At 49.4% G+C, this 19,766-nt stretch overlaps 1 protein-coding gene across 1 annotated transcript in view; it reads right to left on the bottom strand.

Moving 5' to 3' along the window:
* Positions 1 to 19,766, bottom strand: part of UBASH3B (ubiquitin associated and SH3 domain containing B) — a 74,867-nt gene that overhangs the window by 7,179 nt on the left and 47,922 nt on the right. The window contains exons 2-9 of the mRNA XM_081172559.1: positions 16,943 to 16,996; positions 14,509 to 14,695; positions 13,336 to 13,534; positions 10,691 to 10,860; positions 9,968 to 10,176; positions 9,101 to 9,236; positions 8,864 to 8,984; positions 7,880 to 8,002 (exon numbers count right to left, since the gene is read on the bottom strand). Of these exons, the coding sequence (XP_081028685.1) occupies positions 7,880 to 8,002; positions 8,864 to 8,984; positions 9,101 to 9,236; positions 9,968 to 10,176; positions 10,691 to 10,860; positions 13,336 to 13,534; positions 14,509 to 14,695; positions 16,943 to 16,996 (1,199 nt within the window). The remainder of the gene's footprint in view (positions 1 to 7,879; positions 8,003 to 8,863; positions 8,985 to 9,100; positions 9,237 to 9,967; positions 10,177 to 10,690; positions 10,861 to 13,335; positions 13,535 to 14,508; positions 14,696 to 16,942; positions 16,997 to 19,766) is intronic.

The raw sequence follows: 19,766 nt of genomic DNA, 5'->3' as shown, positions 1-19,766 counted from the left end.
ATCCGTTCATCATTTTAAGGGATGCTTGTGTTTAGAGAACGCTTAATAAAATAGGAAAATAGTTTGTCCGTATATTGCTGTTGTTGCAATCAGTTATTTCTCTTATAAGAAAGAAAGATTGTAGCTCATCCTTTGCACACAGAAGGTCCAAAGTTGAATTCCCAGCACTGACAGTTAAAAATTATTAGGTAGTGGGTTAGAATAATGGAGCTGGAAGGGTCCTCCGGGTCATCTAGTCCAACCCCCTGCAATGTATGAATCTCAGCTAAAACATCCATGACAGATGGCTATCCAACCCCTGCTTAAAAACCTCCAAGGAAGGAGAGTCCACCACCTTCCAAGGGAGTCATGTCTGTGTCAGGACTATGCCAAAGATGACAATAATGAACTAAATGGACAAACTGGTCTGGTCTGGTATAAGGCAACTTTGTACTTTTGGTCAATTAAATCAATTGATTCATCCTCACTCAATCTAAGGCAGGGCACTCCAACACATGCTTGAGGGCTTCTTTGGAGGCCCTTGGAAACATTTGATGCCCCCTGCAGCCCTTGCCCTGCCTTCCCAAAGCTAGGTAAACAAGGTGCTGGGCTTTGGGAAGGAGGTGTGAGGGTTCTGACAGGGTCCTAGAGTCCTCCTTCTTCCTCCCCAAAGCCTAGTTTGCACTTTCCCAGCTTCGGGAAGGAGGTGGGAGGGCTCTAGGACCCTGCCAGAGCCTCACACCTTCATCACAAAGCCTGGTGCCTCTGCTTAGCTGCCTTTGGGAACATGGGAAGGGGGTGACAAATCTTGGTCTTGTGCCTCATCCTGCACGACAAGGCAGTGTGTGGCCCTCTTGGTATGAAAAGTAGGACCGTCCTGATCCAAGGCATAAGGATTCCTAACTGGTGCCAAATCTACCACCTTGATTCCCCCCCCCCAAAAAAAAAACCACAACTTCTGATTGCCAACCCACAGATAAAAGAGAGGTCCTCTAGCAACATGAAGACTCCCTAGCAGGCCGGTTTAGAGGGGCATGGCTGGAGCCTGCCCCTTTCCTACCTTCTCACGTGACCCCCTCCAGAACACACACCCTCCTCCTATTGCAAATGCATTGCAACTTACATCATGCCACTTAAATTAAACATTTCTAGACAGGAACATTTCTTTCTGCATCTAATTATTACCCTGACCTTTGACACCTGAGATGCACATTTTCAGGGTGCCACCCTGTTATGTACTGAGTTGAATAGGATCCAAACTGCAGCAGTCTGATTGGTCCTAGAACAATAGGATCCAAAATGCAGCAGTCTGATTGGTCCTAGACTCTGAGTATATTTCACACCCTTTTCCTCCAACTGTAATCTGTTTTAACTGTCTTTTAAGATTAAATTTTAAATGGTTGTAACCTGATGGTGAAAGGCGGAACAATGAATTTAATAATAATGATACCAGAGCAAGAATTCTATTGTGCTCACAATAAGGTCCTGAGGCTTCTACACACAGAGATGGGTACCTGGACTGCCCACAGTTTGCTGGGTGAGAAAGCAGGCAACTCTGAGGGTTGTGAGTGATAGTCACAGCCAACAATTCCACACGTGCTAAAATAATGCTTTGTCCCCTGCTGTATGGCTAGGTGTCAAATGTCTTGCTTCCCCGAGATATTTTGCACGGAAGAAGCAAGGAGCCGGCCTTCTCACGCAGTGCTTGGAGAATCTCAGCATTGGGAAGCTTCCCCAGCGACTCGTTCCGTTTCTCAAACAGGCACTCAAATCGATGTGTCACTACAGCAGCTCATGGATTTGCAGCCAAATGTGTTTTCACTGCTGAGCTGACAGTTATGTGCAAATAGAGATCACAGCTTAAGTCGTCACCTCCAAAGTCACCCCGACAATGGCTGCTGCTCGTCTCGCACAGGAACTGGCACAAATGGCAGCACAGAAGGGCAGCAGGGCCACCAGGCAAGTCTTGGAAACTGCTGCGCTCATGCAGAATGTAGGAAAATTGCAACAGCTCTCTGTCTAAACCAGCCTTCGCCAACCTGGTGCCCTCTAAATATGCTTGACTATGTGCTGGCTGGGGCTGATGGGATTCGAAGCCCAAAACCTCTTTAGAGCTCTGGGGTTGCAAAGCCTGGCTTAAACCAACCAACCAAAGATACTTGCAACAATTCTAGGCTCAAGGTCCATTCAGGGGCGTAGCTAGCTGCTCCGGCACCTGGAGCAGCGGGGGCAGGGTGATCTGCCCACAGGGATGGGGCAATTCTCCCATGGGGCTGCAGCAGCAATTCACGCATGGGGGCGCCATGGCGATCCGCCCAGGGCAGGGGTCTGCAACCTTTAAGACAAAAAGAGCCACTTGGACCCGTTTCCGAAGAAAAAAAAAACTGGGAGCCGCAAAACTCGTCATTATAAAAATAACTTTTTTGTCATTTTTTTTTATTATTTCTTTGTTTGACCCCTCAGAATTACTCCTCCTCATAGAAATAAACGTTAAATTAACAAGTTACCTTTTTTTGTGTGTGTGTTCTTCACTCCCCTTCAAAACAGTGACCAGCGTACATGCCCCCTTTCAATGCAGTGACCAGCGTACATGCCCCTTACAATGTAGCGGGCGGGCGGGCGAGAAGGTGACGTCGGGACGGTGCATGACTAACGTACGCACCGCCCCATGCGACGTCACAGCCAGTACAGCGCCCACCACAGTGGGGAGTGTCGGAGCGCACAATGCGCCTCCTCCCCTCGCTAGTATCCGCCCCGGAGCCGCAGCAAAGGTGTAAAAGAGCCACATGCAGCTCCGGAGCCACAGGTTGCAGACCCCTGGCCCAGGGGGTGCCGTGGTGAGCTGCCCACAGAGTCCACCTGGCAGATCCAAGCCCCACGCTGCCGTTTTGGGCAGCGTGGGGCCTTGAGCCACCATGTCACTCCCAGTCCCCACAGTAAGTGCCGCCCCCCACGGTGTGCCATTTTGTCACCCCCTCAAGGATGACACCCAGGGCGGGCTGCACACCCCCCACACCCTTTCTACACCCCTGGGTCCATTCTCCCCATGGCTGCCGCTGCTGAATAAGATTAACCTTTGGCAGGAATAGCCGTGTTTTTCCACCTCTTTCTCTTCTCTCCCCTTCACCACACTTGGAGTATTTGGTTCAGAGCCAATACAAAATTGGTTCCCTGCCAGTTAATGACTTACAACAATAGACAGGGTGCCCAAGTGCAAACGATGTCAGTGTAAAGGAAATAATTTCTCTGAACATAAGAGCATGTGGAGAGCCTCATCTAGTTCTTACAGCGGCCAACCAGGCGCCTGTGGAAAACTTGCAAAAAGGACCAAAACACAAGAGCCCTCTCCACTCCTGTGGTTTCCACAACCTGCTTTTTCAGAACCATTACTGCCTCTGACAGCAGAGGCAGAGCATAGCCATTGTGGCTCATAGCCATTGATAGCCCTTCTCCTCCATGACTTTGCCCAATCCTCTTTTAAATCCATCCACGTTGGTGGCCACCACTGCCTCCTGCAAGAGTGAATTCCACAGTTTAACTACCGTATTTTTCGCACTATAGGACGCACTTTTTCCCCTCCAAAAATGAAGGGGAAATGTGTGTGCGTCCTATGGTGCGAATGCAGGCTTTCGCTGAAGCCTGGAGAGCGAGAGGGGTCGGTGCGCACCGACCCCTCTCGCTCTCCAGGCTTCAGGAGAGCCCCACCGCCAGCCCCACAAGCTCGGGGGACAGCGGGAGAGGCGCAGTGCGCCCTTCCCGCTGTCCCCCGACTTGGTTAGAAGGCTGGCGGGGGGGAGCATGCTCCTCCCCCTCGCCAGCCCCGCAAACTCGGGAGACAGCGGGAGAGGCGCAGCGCGCCTTTGCCGCTGTCCCCCGACTTGGCTAGAAGGCTGGCGGGGGGAGAAGCCTGCTCCTCCCCGTCGCCAGCCCCGCAAACTCGGGAGACAGCGGCAGGGGCGCAGCGCGCCTTTGCCGCTGTCCCCCGACTTGGCTAGAAGGCTGGCGGGGGGAGAAGCCTGCTCCTCCCCGTCGCCAGCCCCGCAAACTCGGGGGACAGCGGCAGGGGCGCAGCGCACCTTTGCCGCTGTCCCCCGACTTGGCTAGAAGGCTGGCGGGGGGAGAAGCCTGCTCCTCCCCGTCGCCAGCCCCGCAAACTCGGGAGACAGCGGCAGGGGCGCAGCGCGCCTTTGCCGCTGTCCCCCGACTTGGCTAGAAGGCTGGCGGGGGGAGAAGCCTGCTCCTCCCCGTCGCCAGCCCCGCAAACTCGGGGGACAGCGGCAGGGGCGCAGCGCGCCTTTGCCGCTGTCCCCCGACTTGGCTAGAAGGCTGGCGGGGGGAGAAGCCTGCTCCTCCCCGTCGCCAGCCCCGCAAACTCGGGGGACAGCGGCAAGGGTGCAGCGCGCCTTTGCCGCTGTCCCCCGACTTGGCTAGAAGGCTGGCGGGGGGAGAAGCCTGCTCCTCCCCGTCGCCAGCCCCGCAAACTCGGGAGACAGCGGCAGGGGCACAGCGCGCCTTTGCTGCTGTCCCCCGACTTGTCTAGAAGGCTGGCGGGGGGAGAAGCCTGCTCCTCCCCGTCGCCAGCCCCGCAAACTCGGGGGACAGCGGCAGGGGCGCAGCGCGCCTTTGCCGCTGTCCCCCGACTTGGCTAGAAGGCTGGCGGGGGGAGAAGCCTGCTCCTCCCCGTCGCCAGCCCCGCAAACTTGGGGGACTGCGGCAGGGGCGCAGCTCGCCTTTGCCGCTGTCCCCCGACTTGGCTAGAAGGCTGGCGGGGGGAGAAGCCTGCTCCTCCCCGTTGCCAGCCCCGCAAACTCGGGAGACAGCGGCAGGGGCGCAGCGCGCCTTTGCCGCTGTCCCCCGACTTGGCTAGAAGGCTGGCGGGGGGAGAAGCCTGCTCCTCCCCGTCGCCAGCCCCGCAAACTCGGGGGACAGCGGCAAGGGTGCAGCGCGCCTTTGCCGCTGTCCCCCGACTTGGCTAGAAGGCTGGCGGGGGGAGAAGCCTGCTCCTCCCCGTCGCCAGCCCCGCAAACTCGGGAGACAGCGGCAGGGGCACAGCGCGCCTTTGCTGCTGTCCCCCGACTTGTCTAGAAGGCTGGCGGGGGGAGAAGCCTGCTCCTCCCCGTCGCCAGCCCCGCAAACTCGGGGGACAGCGGCAGGGGCGCAGCGCGCCTTTGCCGCTGTCCCCCGACTTGGCTAGAAGGCTGGCGGGGGGAGAAGCCTGCTCCTCCCCGTCGCCAGCCCCGCAAACTCGGGGGACAGCGGCAGGGGCGCAGCGCGCCTTTGCCGCTGTCCCCCGACTTGGCTAGAAGGCTGGCGGGGGGAGAAGCCTGCTCCTCCCCGTTGCCAGCCCCGCAAACTCGGGAGACAGCGGCAGGGGCGCAGCGCGCCTTTGCCGCTGTCCCCCGACTTGGCTAGAAGGCTGGCGGGGGGAGAAGCCTGCTCCTCCCCGTCGCCAGCCCCGCAAACTCGGGAGACAGCGGGAGAGGCGCAGCGCGCCTTTGCCGCTGTCCCCCGACTTGTCTAGAAGGCTGGCGGGGGGAGAAGCCTGCTCCTCCCCGTCGCCAGCCCCGCAAACTCGGGGGACAGCGGCAGGGGCGCAGCGCGCCTTTGCCGCTGTCCCCCGACTTGGTTAGAAGGCTGGGGGGGGGAGCCTGGTTTTGCGGGAGGCGGGGGAATCCCCCGCCTCCCAGGAAAGCCAGGAGAAGCCGTGCAGCCCTTTTAAAAGGCGCGTGGCTTCTGCCGGTTTTGCGGGAGGTGGGGGAATCCCCCGCCTCCCAGGAAAGCCAGGAGAAGCTGTGATCTCTTTAAAGGGTTTGCACGGCTTCTGCGGGCTTTGGGAGAGGTGAGGGAATCCCCCCACCTCCCAGTAAAGCCAGGAAAGCCCTGTGCAGCCCCTCCGCCAAGGAGAGGCTGCACGGGGCTAAAGGGGAAGCCAAAACAGCGAGCGGGATCCATCCCGCTCGCTGCCTTGGCTTGATCCATAGCTGCACGCAACCCCTCCGGCAGGGAGAGGTTGTGTGCAGCCTGTACGCTGCTCTTTGGGGCTGCGGGGGGGAAAAAGATTTTTTTTCTTGAATTCCCCCCCTAAAAACTGGGTGCGCCCTATGGTCCGGTGCGCCCTATGGTGCGAAAAATACGGTATACGTTGTGTAAAGAACTTCAGCTTGTATAGCAAGCTGCACCAGCTGAAATCCCAGCTTCTACTGCTAGTGTGTCTAGATGCAAACACAAAGGGCAGGTCACCTGCACGTTTAATAGAAGAGGACATTTCGTCAAATGTAGTTTGTCATCTAAGCTGAAATTATCTTTTTTTAAAAAGTCTTTTATCTTCTCTTGGTATTTCTTCACCTATTAAACCTAAAAGAAAGACTTTTTATCTATGTAATGATGGCAGCGAGAATGCTACTAACTCAAAAATGGAAAGAAGAAGAACTACCAACAAAGGAAAAATGGCAGATGAAATTGATGGAATATGCGGAAAGTGTGAAACTGACGGGGAAGATCGGAAACCAAGAGGATCAAGTATTTGCTAGAGACTGGAGTAAAATTGTAGTTTATTTTTTTAAAAAAACCACTTAAAAAAGTTAAAATCATTGGTAGTGTAATGACATTTGTAATGTGAAATTGATTATGATAATCAGAGATATAGAATAGTTGGACAAAGCATAAGATGCAGAAAACTTAACCTTTTAACATAACAATCAATGGGAGGGAGGGGAGGCAGTCTGAAGGTTCAGAGAACCTTGTAATATAATGTCCAAATTGGTTAGAGATAAAGTGTATAAAAATGTGAAAATCTAATTTAAAAAAAAATTAAAAAATGAAATTCTCTTTTTTTACAAAGCTATTAAAAGTGCAGGAGCCCCCCCCCCTTTGCACCCAGGCACACTAGCAGTCAAGCACAACTAACGGGGTGGTCCTCCAGATCTTGTTGGGTCTCCACTCCTAGTTGGCATGGCCGACAGCCAGGGATAATGGGAGTCATAGTGCAGCACCACCTGCAAGGCACCACACTGGCAACCCCAGGAGTAGAGGATCATGGGAAGAGGTGAGCAGGAGGGACACAGCGAGGAATGGGGATTTTCTTTCACTGAGAATGAAATCTGAGCCAGAAGAAGAATTGGGAAGTTGTAATTTGAGGTGAGCATGACCAGCCCCTGAGGCTCATATTTCTTAACCTAGAAAATCTAGACTCTGAGCCATCTCTGATTTCCAGCTCATAACGGCTTCTTTGCAGTGGGCCTCATGCACTTTAATTCAAGGTGATGGCAAGTAGGAAAAGCCACCCCACAGTTGGTACCTCTCGTCCTCTAATACCCAAGAGCCAGAGTAGTTTTGGACGAGTTGCAAGACAGAGCAAGCAGGCCTGATTTTATTATTATTACTATCATGGTCAATGTGCTACAACCGCTCATGTTGTGGCTGGATATTTGACAGACAAGGATCCGTTAAGAGAGCAAGAGAGACTAGAACCCAAAACTCTCAAGGAGACAAGTTATGAGTAAAGGTAAAGGACCCCTGACAGTTAAGTCCAGTTGCAGACGACTCTGGGGTTGCAGCGCTCATCTCGCTTTACAAGCTGAGGGAGCCAACGTTTGTCCGCAGACAGTTTTTCCAGGTAATGTGGGCAGCATGACTAAGCTGCTTCTGTCAAAAACAGAGCAGTGCACAGAAACACTGTTTACCTTCCTGCCAGAGTGGTACCTATTTATTTACTTGCACTGGTGTGCTTTCAAACTGCTAGGTTGGCAGGAGCAAGGAGCAAGCAACAGGAGCTCATCCCGTCATGGGGATTCGAACCGCCGACCTTCTGATCGGCAAGCCCAAGAGGCTCAGTGGTTTAGACCACACCGCCACCTCTAATAGAAAAAGAAAAATACTGTTCCCCAAGTGGGGAGCTTACCCACAAGCCGTGCTTGAGTGCAGCCAAACACAGTGATGGGGGCATCCTTTTCATAATCCCTGAAACCACCACTCCGTTGAGGTAGGCTGTGAGGCATATTCAGGTTTGTCCGCATGTACCTTCCTGTCAGGAGACACAGAGAGCAAGGAGGCAAAAGTTTAGGTGATTCCCCCAAGCGCATGTCCTTCAGGTAGCAGTTCTCAAATTGTAATGTGAGTTCCCCCAGCTACCCAAGAGAGGCAACAAAACATTTGGAAGATCGTGTGACGTTCCAGAGAGGGAAAAGATCCTGCAGAAGGGAGTCCCAGGGTGTTTACCTGAAAGTAGCTAGACCCCCACCTCAATACAGTTCCTCCTGAGAGTGAGAGAATGTCAATACATCTTGTCATTCCCAAGCAGAGCTGCTCTCCATGCATTCAAAGTGTGCAGAGGTCAAAAGCCCTATGCATTAGCCACTTGGGTTGAGGGGCAGCTGAAAAGCAAACACCCTACTCTACAACTTTAAAAGAAAAAAATATGGGTGTGGGGAATGGAGGCAGTGTGCATCCCTTGAACTTGTAATGGAATCTACCAGATGGTAGATTCTGAAGACGAAGATTGGTCTGACTGGATCTGTGGAGTCCACTTTGAAATTTCAGTAGTGGAGGAGGAGTTTGGATTTGATATCCTGCTTTATCACTACCCTGAGGAGTTTCAAAGTGGCTAACAATCTCCTTTCCCTTCCTCCACCACAACAAACACTCTGTGAGGTGAGTGGGGCTGAGAGACTTCAGAGAAGTGTGACTGGCCCAAGGTCACCCAGCAGCTGCATGTGGAGGAGCGGGGAAGCGAACCCGGTTCACCAGATTATGAATCCACCGCTCTTAACCACTACACCACGCTGTGCAGATTCCTCCTCTATTCCCAGTGAACTAATGTCTGCTATGATGGCATTGGATGTCTCCCAATAAAAAAAGTAAAACACTGTGATAGAAACAAACTCACCTTTGGCATCAAAACACTGTGAGAGCCAGTATTTCCCAAACACAACGTCCATCCTTTCGCCATGTCGGCAAACAAAAAGGCACCTCTTCTGTGGCCCAGGTGAGTTGGCGATCCTTAAGGGCTGAGGATGAGGTTAAAAAAGCAACACCTTAGTATAATAAATAACCAGCCTTCCTTTCCCCCCTTCTGGTGTTTCAGCCTGCCTTGGAGGCAGGTAAAGGTGCAGATGAACCTTACCTGCATGCTCTGGCAGAAGATTGTGAGGGGCCCAGTATCCCCTGGTCCTTGGTCTTCCTGCAACCTTCGATCCATCACTCCGTCAGTGAACATCAGGAGGGAGGGGGACGAAGTGGCGTTCAGAATGGAATATGACCTGCCAAAACAGGCACAGGTGGTTTGTGGATGCTGACATGCATTTCATCTATTTAATGATGTACAACCCACTTTCCCCCATAATAAAGTATGTATAAGGCATCTTACAAAAGGACTGGGCAGGCTCTGAGTGAGATGATCAGCCAGGATTTCTGGGTTGCAGTTTACTAATTCTTTTTTTTTCCTTTTGGAAATAATTTTTATTAAATATTTTCTTGAATTACAAAAGAACGTGCAATGTCTCTTTCTCTCTCTCTCTTTGAGATCATAGAGTCTCTGAGTTATGTTCAACGTTAGACAGTTCTGTATCTAGTACATGATTGAAGGGGAAGAGAGGTGGGAGGAGAGAGTGGCTGGTAAATTTACATACTATTTTTCCTTTTTCAAAATTGGTTTATGTGTGAGGTTTTTGTGGCAGCGTCACTTGAACAGGTTCTCTTTCTATTCGTTCGCTGGTTTACATTGGCAGTGAGAGAAGACCCATTTAAATGAATGAACCATTGTTAGATAGGTGCATGAATGTCAAAGGACTGAATCTGACTAGGGAGATATAAATAAATATAGTAATCATAATCATAGTCAATAATTGATGCCCGAACCGAAAATGACTTGTTTCTCCCTCATCCGTGAGTCAGCTTGAGCTTCCCTACCACCACGCTGTGACCTTCTAGTGGCAGACTCATCCACAATAAAAGCCCTTGCCACCCATGCAAGCAGGATCAGACCTCTTACCCATGGAACACCCATGTGCCGCACTCATCTGCTTTGGTGATGTAATTCTCAGGCAGCAGCCCAGAGCACCCTGTTGCCAGTGAAGTGCCGTAAATCCAGCCTTCGCTGGTGGTGACTTGCTCCACGGGAGACATGAAGATGAAGTCCCCCGGGACCAGCTCCAGCTCGTCATCGTTCTGTGGGGTGTATGGGTAGATCACCTGGAGGGTCTGCAAGGGGTGGAGAAGGAGAAAGCCTTAAGCCAACGGTGAATGAGCAGAAGAACATCAGAAACTGCCTTGTTGCAAGTCATTGGTCTATCCAGCTCAGATTGCCCACGATGCCTAGAAGTGGACCTCCAGATTTTCAGAAAGGGGACATCTGCAGCCCGACCTGGAGATGCTCGGGACTGAACTAGGAGACCTTGTTTATGAAGAGCACATGCTAAGCAATGGATCCTCCCCAACCAACCAACCAACCAAAAATAAATCTCTTTCCCCAGTAGCAACTGCCCTCCCTACCCTAGTGCTCCTACATCTTATGTGGATAGGCACTGGGTTGAGACAGAACAGACCTCGTGATCTGGATTAAACCCTTGGAGCCACAACTTGCCTGTGCCTACTTTATATTAAAGCAGACATGGATTCTCCTGCAAGAACAACTCCCACCCTCGCTGTGTGTTGGGAATCAAACGCAGCAACCGCCTTCATTTCCCCTAAGGGGAACAAGGAGTCCCACGCTTACCTCATGATTGGCAAATCTAATATCACGGGAGAATATTGCAGCCACCCAGTCGCAGCCCAGCTTGACGTCTATGCTCTGAGCTAACTTCTCGAGCGTCGGCAAGTGGCTGGCTTGGAAGTGATAGGCCAGGGTGACGTGGAGCTGCTTCTTGTGGGGTTCCACGTGGACATCTGCAAATTGGAAATCTGTGGTCAGTTGGGAGCCACTGAGACGACTGGATATCAGCCAGGTTAGCCTAGCTCAGATCTGGTGAGTCAGGTGCTTCTGGGATGTTTTTGTTGTCTTTTCAACCCCTATTGAAGACATTCCTTATTTTTTTTATATAAAAAATAAGGCTTGTAAGAGATTATTAAGGCCCCATCTGCACTATGCATTTAGCACAATATCATCCCCCCTCAAACAGTCATGGCTACCCCACAAGGAATCCTGGGAAGTGTTATCTGCTGGGAGTTTTCTGGAAACTTCCATTCCCCTCACAGACCTGAGAGGCCAGATTCCTACTCGGCCATGAAGCTCAGGGGGTGACTTTGGGCTAGTGACCGCTTCTCAGTCTACCCCCACCTAACAGGGTTGTTGTGGGGATTCAATAGATAAATAAAAATCTCTCTACAAAGGGGACTCTGGGAATGGTAATTCTGTGTGCAATTCACCAGCATTTTAGCACAAATCTCTCCTAATGTACACATTTGCACATCCCACTCTCCCCCCACAGCACACACATTTTGCAAAGCAATTTTCCCTAATAGTGAATATGAAATACAAAAATGCATTCATATCTATATCTATATGCATTTTAATGTATATTTTAGCCTGTGCATTTCTGGATGCATGGCTTGACTGAAGAACTGTGTTGCAAAATTTCAGAGATGTGCAAATTCCAAAGCACGGCTGAGTTTCGGTCTGCCTGTTGTTTCCGAAGGTGCAAATGAGAGAACTTTGCCTTTTAATGCAAACTGAACGGCCCTTCTCCCCCATCTCTTGCCCATCAACGAAAGGGTTTTGTTTACAGGCATCTTGAGACACCGAGAGGATGCAGGAAGCACCAGCATTGCAAGCACAGAACAAACACGCATCTGTCAGAAAGGTTAAAGAACTGCCGAAATGTCAGCTTCCTTCTCAGGAGATAATGAATCAGAGGAAGTATAGATTCTGTTTTTCTTTTGAAGCAATGAGAGTGGGAGGGCTGAGGCAGAACACAGTGGGGCACCTCTCTCTTAGCTCAAGAACGAAAGTTCAGATCTCCAGGAGCTCAAAAAAAGAAAAGGAAAAAAGGGTCTGTTCTCTCGGGACTGACTCTTGATATTTTGCATCGCAAAGTGTTGGAAAATAGAAGGAGCCACACAGGACACGTCCAGAGACTGGAAGCCCCATTGTACAATCTGTTTATTTTTTGGATTGTGAATATTATTTATTTTTGTGCAGCTGAAGCAATTACAGAAATGAAAAAAAACCCCGCCAAAAAATACAGTGCATAAAACAGAATATATATATATTAAACAGATAAAATATCTTGTTCTCCTACATAATCTCAGCACACGCAGAAACTTCACTGCATGTAAACCACCCTAGGCAATCTACAGAGCAAATGAACTGCCAGAAGTGGAGGAAGTGGGGGAGTGGGTCTAGCAGAGGGCTCCAGCAAGTGAGCCAAACTGCATATTGAAAACATGGTGAAGGTGGGAATAATGGCAAACTGGTCATATGTTAGGAAGATAAAAAGCCCTTTACTTGTGTTACGAAGGGCATATTATACAGCATGGAGTCTGGAGCCTCTGTAACTAAAAGACTGCCACCCACTACAAGAAGTTGCCCTCCACCAGGTGTCCTTGCACCTTCAGAAAGTTAGGCAAGCACTTCCAAAGACAGGGCCTTTTTTGTGGTGGCATCCTGGTGGTCATACTTTATTCCAATACCTCACCTGGCACCATGGATCTCTCGGCACCAGCGTTGCTACAGTGTTCTAGGACAGCATGAGGACAGCAGCAAAGTCAGGACAGTGTAGTAGACATACCATTGAGAGCACTGGTATATTGCTGTCAGGAGGCCGGGTCTGCAGTTCTGCCCCTCCCTACCAGCCACTCTTGCAACAAATTGAGTTTAAAGACCTGGATATGTAAAACATTTCAGCCTAGTGCAGGAAGATCGTAAGTGTGAGCAACCAGCTTACAGAACTAAGAATGTTCTTTGAGTGGGTGCCAACACAGAAAAGGCCCCGCTCTCTGTTCACTACTCATCTGCTCTTAACAGATGGGTGGACCCAGGAGAGACGTCTCACCGACTGATCTTAGAAGCAGGTGGTGGGAAACTTTAGTCTTCCAGATGTTGCTGAACTACAACTCCCATCAGCCCCAGCAAACTATGCTCAATGGCCAGGGGTGATGGGAACTGTAGTTCATCAACTTCTGGAGGGTTAAAAGTGCCCCACACCAGTCTTAAGAGCATGGAGAGGTTCATATGGGAGCAAGCAGTCCTTGAGATACCTTGGCCCCAAACTTTACAGGGGCTTTCCCAACTTTGTAAACTACCCTGGGAGGCTTTTTAAAATCATAAATGCAAAGAAGTCTAAAAGGTGGAACAGAAACATCTTGCATTAAAGAAATAAAATATAAAAGTTAAAGAAGTTGCATCCTGCCCTGAGCACCCACCGGCTTTAGAAGTGGCTTCCATAGCAAAGTCTGCGGCAAATTTCTTGAGGACCTCTGCGCTGTCCTCCTTGACAAAGAGCCCAATGAAGTTGGACGAGGTGTAGAGCTCCAGGGGCAAAGGGACGGGGAACTTGCACCGCCACCGGGTCACAGTAGCATGGAGAGCTTCACAGAGTGCCTCAACTTTGCTGTCTTCGCACTGCCAAGAGACTGTGGTCAGTTTAGAGGCCATGATCCGATGCACCATGAGCACTGGAAACGTGTACCTTTTAAACCCCCAAATCAGTTGGATTGTCCCAAGATTCTGCAGCCCAAGGGTAGCCAACACAGTTTCCTCCAGATGTTGTTGGACTAGGGCTCCTGTTACACTTGCCTTATCTCCCCACATGTCTTTCAGTTAGCAACCCACTCACTGCATCGCCACGGCATGCAAACCAAAATGCAGTGGTCTACCAGGTGAAGTTTCCATAGCTGTTACTTTCATACCGGCAGTCAGATGTGCATGAGCACAAAACCAAAAAAAAGTATAAAGTTCAGAGAACTTTATCTAGGTTGTGTTTTTCAATATTTCCTGTAGGTGGAAGATAATTAAGAGATGCACAGAGAAGCCAGTCTTACTCACCCTGCCCATTTCTTATAGAGATGAAAAGTGTCCTTTCTTGGTGGAAAGTCAGGGAAACCTATTCAGATGGCAGCTCAGTGTGGACACTCCATGGACTAACCAATTGCTGTCGCAAGCAACTGGAGTCTTCAAAAGCTGAATGTTCCACTTTGGCCAAGATCTGCCAGCTACTTTGTAAACTGGACAGTAACATCGTCTCAGAAAGCCTGCCTTAAGCAGTTTGGTACAACTTATTGTAGCTTTAAGAACATAAAGGAGAGTCTGCTTGATCAGGCCAATGGCCCATCTAGTCCACTTCTCACAGTGGCCAAGCAGATGCCTGCAAGAAACCCTCAAGAAGATGCAGGCACACCCTGCAAAGAAATCAGGAGGAATACTCATTGTTGTATAACCTCCTTGGGAAGATCAAAGGCTCAGTGAAGACCAGGCATGGTCTAACCTCCTCAGAAGCTTTGTGTAAGTCAGTGAGGACGAGTGCTCCACAAACAGGACATCTGGAAGCACTTTGGCCAACAGATCAATGCAGGCTGAAGGGGAAAGGACCAACTCACCATAAAGAACTGGCAGAGCGTGATGTGGGGGAAGATATTGTGAGCTTTGTTCTTCCCGCACAGTTGCTTCGACTGCTGCCAGAAGTCGGAGAGCTTCTGCGCTAAGGGGCCGGTGGGACGCAGGTAGAGGACGTACTCCCGAGGCAGGGGGTCATCGAGAAAGGGGTCGCATACGTGTGAAAACAGCCTGTAAGGGAAAACAGGGGGAAATGAACAGCCGTTGCAAGAGAGGAGAAGGGAAGAAACAAGTTTGGCAAATGAATGCAGTCAGAAAAGATGACCAATACAGAGGCCAGGATGCAAAAAATATCAGTCTGGAGCGAGAAAGAAACAGTCAAGACTCTAAGAGTCTTGCATGCATTCCTGGGAAGAAAGGAGGATGCTTTATGCAAGGTCAGACTAAGGATCCATTTAAAGGGAAAGCTGTCTGCGGACAAACACTGGCTTCCTTGGCCTGAAAAGCGAGATGAGCACCACAACCCCACAGTCGCCTTTGACTGGACTTCACAGTCCAGGGGTTCCTTACCTTTAAAAAAATAATAATATATGGATCCATTTACTTTAGTTTTGGCCACACTGGCTTGCTGCAATGACTCTCCAGGATGTCAGTCATGTAAGTTAGCAAAAGCTTTATGGGAAATGATGTATAATGAGTTGAAAAAAATGCTGAAGATAACTTTTGTGATAAAACCAAAAGCTTTTCTTCTAGGTATAACCGGTGGAGAGGTACCCAATGAACAGAAAAAAACTGTTTATGTACACTACCACAGCTGTCTGAATGATTTATGCCCAAAGATGGAAAGAACAAAAAGTTCCAACAAAAGAGGATTGGAAACTAAAATTGATGGAGTACATAGAAATGACAAAGCTTACCGGAAGAATAAGAAATCAAGATGAGAGACTTTTTAAAAGCAGAATGGGGAAAATTTATTGATTATTTGAAGATATATTATAAACAAATTAAAACGTTAGCAGGGTTGATATAAACATGTGCGTTAAGAGATAATTAAAGGGGAAGATGAAGGAAAATTAGTAAATAGGTTTGAATTGGATATGCAGTAATAAAAAGATATAAATTAAATAACCACAGAAAGGAGGGGAGGGAAGTTGTGGGAAATGCAAATTAAATTTGTAAAGGTTCTGTTTTTCTCGTTAAACGTGGTAAAATGTGAAAATGAAAAATAAAATTGATTTTTTTGAAAGGATTTCAGGCAGGGAATTAAACCTGGGACCTTCAGCCTGCAAAGGAAATGCTCAACCACTGAGCTCCAGCCCTTCATAGAGCACCAGAGCTCTCCAGATTCTTTGTCCTGAGGACAGCTCTTGGTGATATTTCAGAAGTTCTCCTTGCCAGCTTTCTAAAACAGAGTTCAGGGAGTGCAGTGGGAAATGTGGTGGTGGTTCAGGAGCTCTGGGTTGTGGGTGAAAATCTCCCATACCCAGATGGAAGCTCTGCCCACGGCTGTTTGGCTGCAGCTCTTGATGTGGGGGCAGGCCATGCGCCTCAATGTATGGAAACAGCATTCCAATCGCCATGACTGACAGCGCTGCAGTGCAATGGCACCACACCATATGCTCTCCTGTGTCCCTGTTTACAAGGGACAGGACTGCCCCCCCCCCCAGTTTCTGGAACATGTCCCTAGGAAATGCCATCTCCTAGTCTATTCCTCCTTTTTGCCCTTGTGAAATGCCTTGTGAAAACCTGGTTACAGTGAGATCTAGGCTGCATCAACAGAAGTATACTGTCCAGATCAAGGGAAGTAATGGGACTACTCTATTCTGCCTTGGTCAGGCCCACACCTGGAGGGCTGTGTCCAGTTCTGGGCACCACAAATTAAGAAGGATATTGACAAGCTGGAACGTGTGCAGAGGAGGGTGACCAAGTTTGCACCGGGAGCTCCTGTAGTTCAGCAGCTGAGCATGCAGGGCACTCCAGGATCAATCCCCAGCATCGCCAGGCAGGATGAAGCCCACAGTCTGATACAAGGCATCTTAAAGGTAAAGGTAAAGGGACCCCTGACCATTAGGTCCAGTCATGGCTGACTCTGGGGTTGTGGCACTCATCTCACTTGATCGGCCAAGGGAGCCAGTGTACAGCTTCCGGGTCATGTGGCCAGCATGACGAAGCCGCTTCTGGCGAACCAGAGCAGTGCACGGAAATGCCATTTACCTTCCTGCCAGAGGTATCTACTTGCACTTTGACGTGCTTTCGAACTGCTAGGTGGGCAGGAGCAGGGACCGAGCAACGGGAGCTCACCCCTTTGCAGGGATTCGAACCGCCGACCTTCTGATCGGCAAGCCCTAGGATCTGTGGTTTAACCCACAGCGCCAGCCACGTCCCTTGATGTGCACTCCTATTCCAAGTACTTTCTCCTGATACGGATATCAAAAATTTGATTTTTCAAGAGTGTAGAAGGTCATAATTCATACCAACCAGTCACAAGCCGCCTGGACGCTTCGGCCTCCTGTAGACGCCAGAGCTTTCTGCCTGCAGGAAAGGAAGGAAAAAAGAAAGACCCACTGTCAGCGCTCTCAGCTAGCACTAGATGGCAATCGCAGGGTGAAGTTGCTGCCGTTCCTTTGAACAAGTTAGCAACAGCTAGGGGCAAAAGTTTGCCACCCTGATCCATTTCTTGCACCAGGATTCCCCCTCGGATTATTTAAAATTTACCACCTTCAATCTATTTTCATTCCCCGATAAAGCAGAAGGGGAAAAAAAAGACATTTATGCTGCTTTCAACGAAATGTCCACTCTCCCTTGGAAACTTTCGCTTGCGCTGAGATTCCTGACTGATTAACTGGGGAAGGCGAGTCCAGAAAGACTGAGAAACAGCTCATGCAGAAGTCTGCAGCTGCAGTTTAATGGCAGCACAGAGTTTTCGCTGGCTGCACTATCACAACGCCAGTAACTCTTACGGGGGGGGGGGGGGTAGGGGTAAAGAGGCAGCAGCAGGCGGCATGTGGAGAACTCTGAGACCAATTTCCAGCTTCCCAATTATTTTCCAGCTGCTGACTTTCTCTAAAAACAAAAACGGCCTTTGTTTTTGTTTTTTGTTTTGTTTTTGCAGTCAACACCGCAGGCTGTTTCAGAACTATTTTGCTGGCTGGTAATAGCAGCCATTTACTCTTTTATAGAGTCTCGCCTGAAGCCTGAACTACTGCGGTTGATTTATAAGCCCACCTTTCCTTGAAGGAGCTCAAGGTGGTGTGCATTGTCATATTCCAACCACCGCCCCCCCTGCAATTTGTATCCTTGCAAGAGTGAAACAAATATCTCAAATTCCTGCTCAGCCATAGGTGGCCTTAGGACCAACACTCTCTCAGCCTAAGCTAGATCACACGGTTGTTGTGAAGTTAAAATGAGACAAAGGCAATAACTACACATACTGCCTCAGCACTGAGCTCCTTGGAGGAACAGGAGAATAGAAAAAGTATAACAACAAAGAAGCAAACAGCTCCAAACACTTGCAGCTGTGTGTACGTGTATTTCAGTCAAGAATGAAAACGGAAAGGGATTAATCTTCCTTTGCTCTCTTTATCACAGTCCTGATCTAAATCTAAATCAAACCCCCAGCTTCTATTTAATTTAAGGAAGAAAAAACTGCAGAAGATCACGGACTGAATTCAAGTAGGTTCTACTCAGAGTAGGCTCACTGAAATTAATGAACCCACCACACAAGGTACTTCTATTTTGCATCTAGTTGGGTCCTCAGTGACGGCACCGTGGTGCGAACATAAAGGCCACATTCACACCACGCATTTAAAGTGCTATGACGCCACTTTAAACAGGTATGGCTTCCCCCCAACAAATCCTGAGAAGTGTAGTTTGTTCAGGGTCCTGACAGCTGTTAGGAGATCCCTCCCCATTCCCCCACCCCACCCCACTCCAGAGCTGCAATTCTCCAAGTGGTTTAAGCGTCAAATCCCTCTTCCCAGGGAACTCTGGGAGTTGTAGCTCTGTGACGGTAGCAGGGGTCTCCTAAGAACAGCACCCTTAACACAACTACAGCTCCCTGGGTGATTTGGGGGAAGCTGTGACTGTTCAAAGTGTTATCATACTGCTTGAAATTTATGGTGAGAAGGTGGGCAATCTCTCTTTCTTTCCAAAGAGAGATGCAGCACACCCCCTCTAAGATTTGCAAGATATAGGCCTCTTCTTAGCCTCCACACTGACGTCCTTTGCATTTATTTATTCATAAGATCTTTCCATATCTCCACACCCCCACCCTTTTTTATAGCTTACACATATGTAAGGCAAACCCCACCCACTCTCTCCAGCAAACAATGTTCCCTCTCTCTCAAGTTATCTGTGGCATCAAACAACTATTTGCATTAAAAAGTTATTTCCGCCAAAGACCTTCCTGGCTTTAGCATATGCCAGTAATAGAACCACTAGGAGCAAACTAAGGGGAGTCAGGTAGGAGATGGCTGGTTATTCTTTTTGACAGCCACCAGCCACTAACTGGCTCCCTCCAGTCTCCCAGGACTGAGTGGTACATGACAGAGCAGGAAAGACCTGCCACCTCAACCCACCCACAGTTTTTGCTGACTCACTCCATTGAAAAAGAGAAAATTCCTTAGGGAAACCCTGCCTTGCGCTCCCTGCTTTCCAGAGCAGTGGGAACATGCGATGGGTAGCAGTTTACTAAGCCTGCTTTCTTGCCAGGAAACACTATGGGAGCTAGGTAGCGCCTATTATTATTGTTTATATTGCACTCTTCCTCCGAGGATCACAGGGCGCTTCACTGTACGAAACCACAAAAATACATAACAATACAAACAAACCAATAATCCCCACCCCTCACCGAAACTACACAAAGTTTAAAAGGCCATAAATTGTTTAAGTAACCAAAGGTCTGGGAGAAGAGGATTTTTTTTTTTTTTTTTTGCCTGGCACCTAAAGATATGTAATGATATCTTTTCCAATACCTGCGTCGTTATCAGATACCCAAACTCTTGTTTAGGCTTTTTTTGCCTTCAAAATAGTAGACACACACACACAAAACAGCAGATACATGAAGATACAGTCATGGTTCCCCTCCCCTCCCCATAATTCTGGGAGCTGTTGTTTTGTTGGGGGGCTGAGAGTTGCTAGGAGACTCTTGCCCCCCCCTCCCAGAGTGGTTTTGACATTCAATCCCTCTTACAGGGAGCTCTGGAAGGGGAATTGGAGGGGGGGTCTCCTAAAAGCTCTCAGCGCCCTTAACTACAACTCCCAAACTCTTTGCAGGAAACCATGGCTATTTAAAGTAACAACA

This window comes from Podarcis bocagei (genome assembly GCF_964188305.1).
Source record: "Podarcis bocagei genome assembly, chromosome: 15".
Taxonomy (NCBI): Eukaryota; Metazoa; Chordata; class Lepidosauria; order Squamata; family Lacertidae; genus Podarcis; species Podarcis bocagei.
The sequence above is the reverse complement of the archived record's forward strand: the minus strand, read 5'-3'. Positions and strand labels throughout refer to the sequence as shown.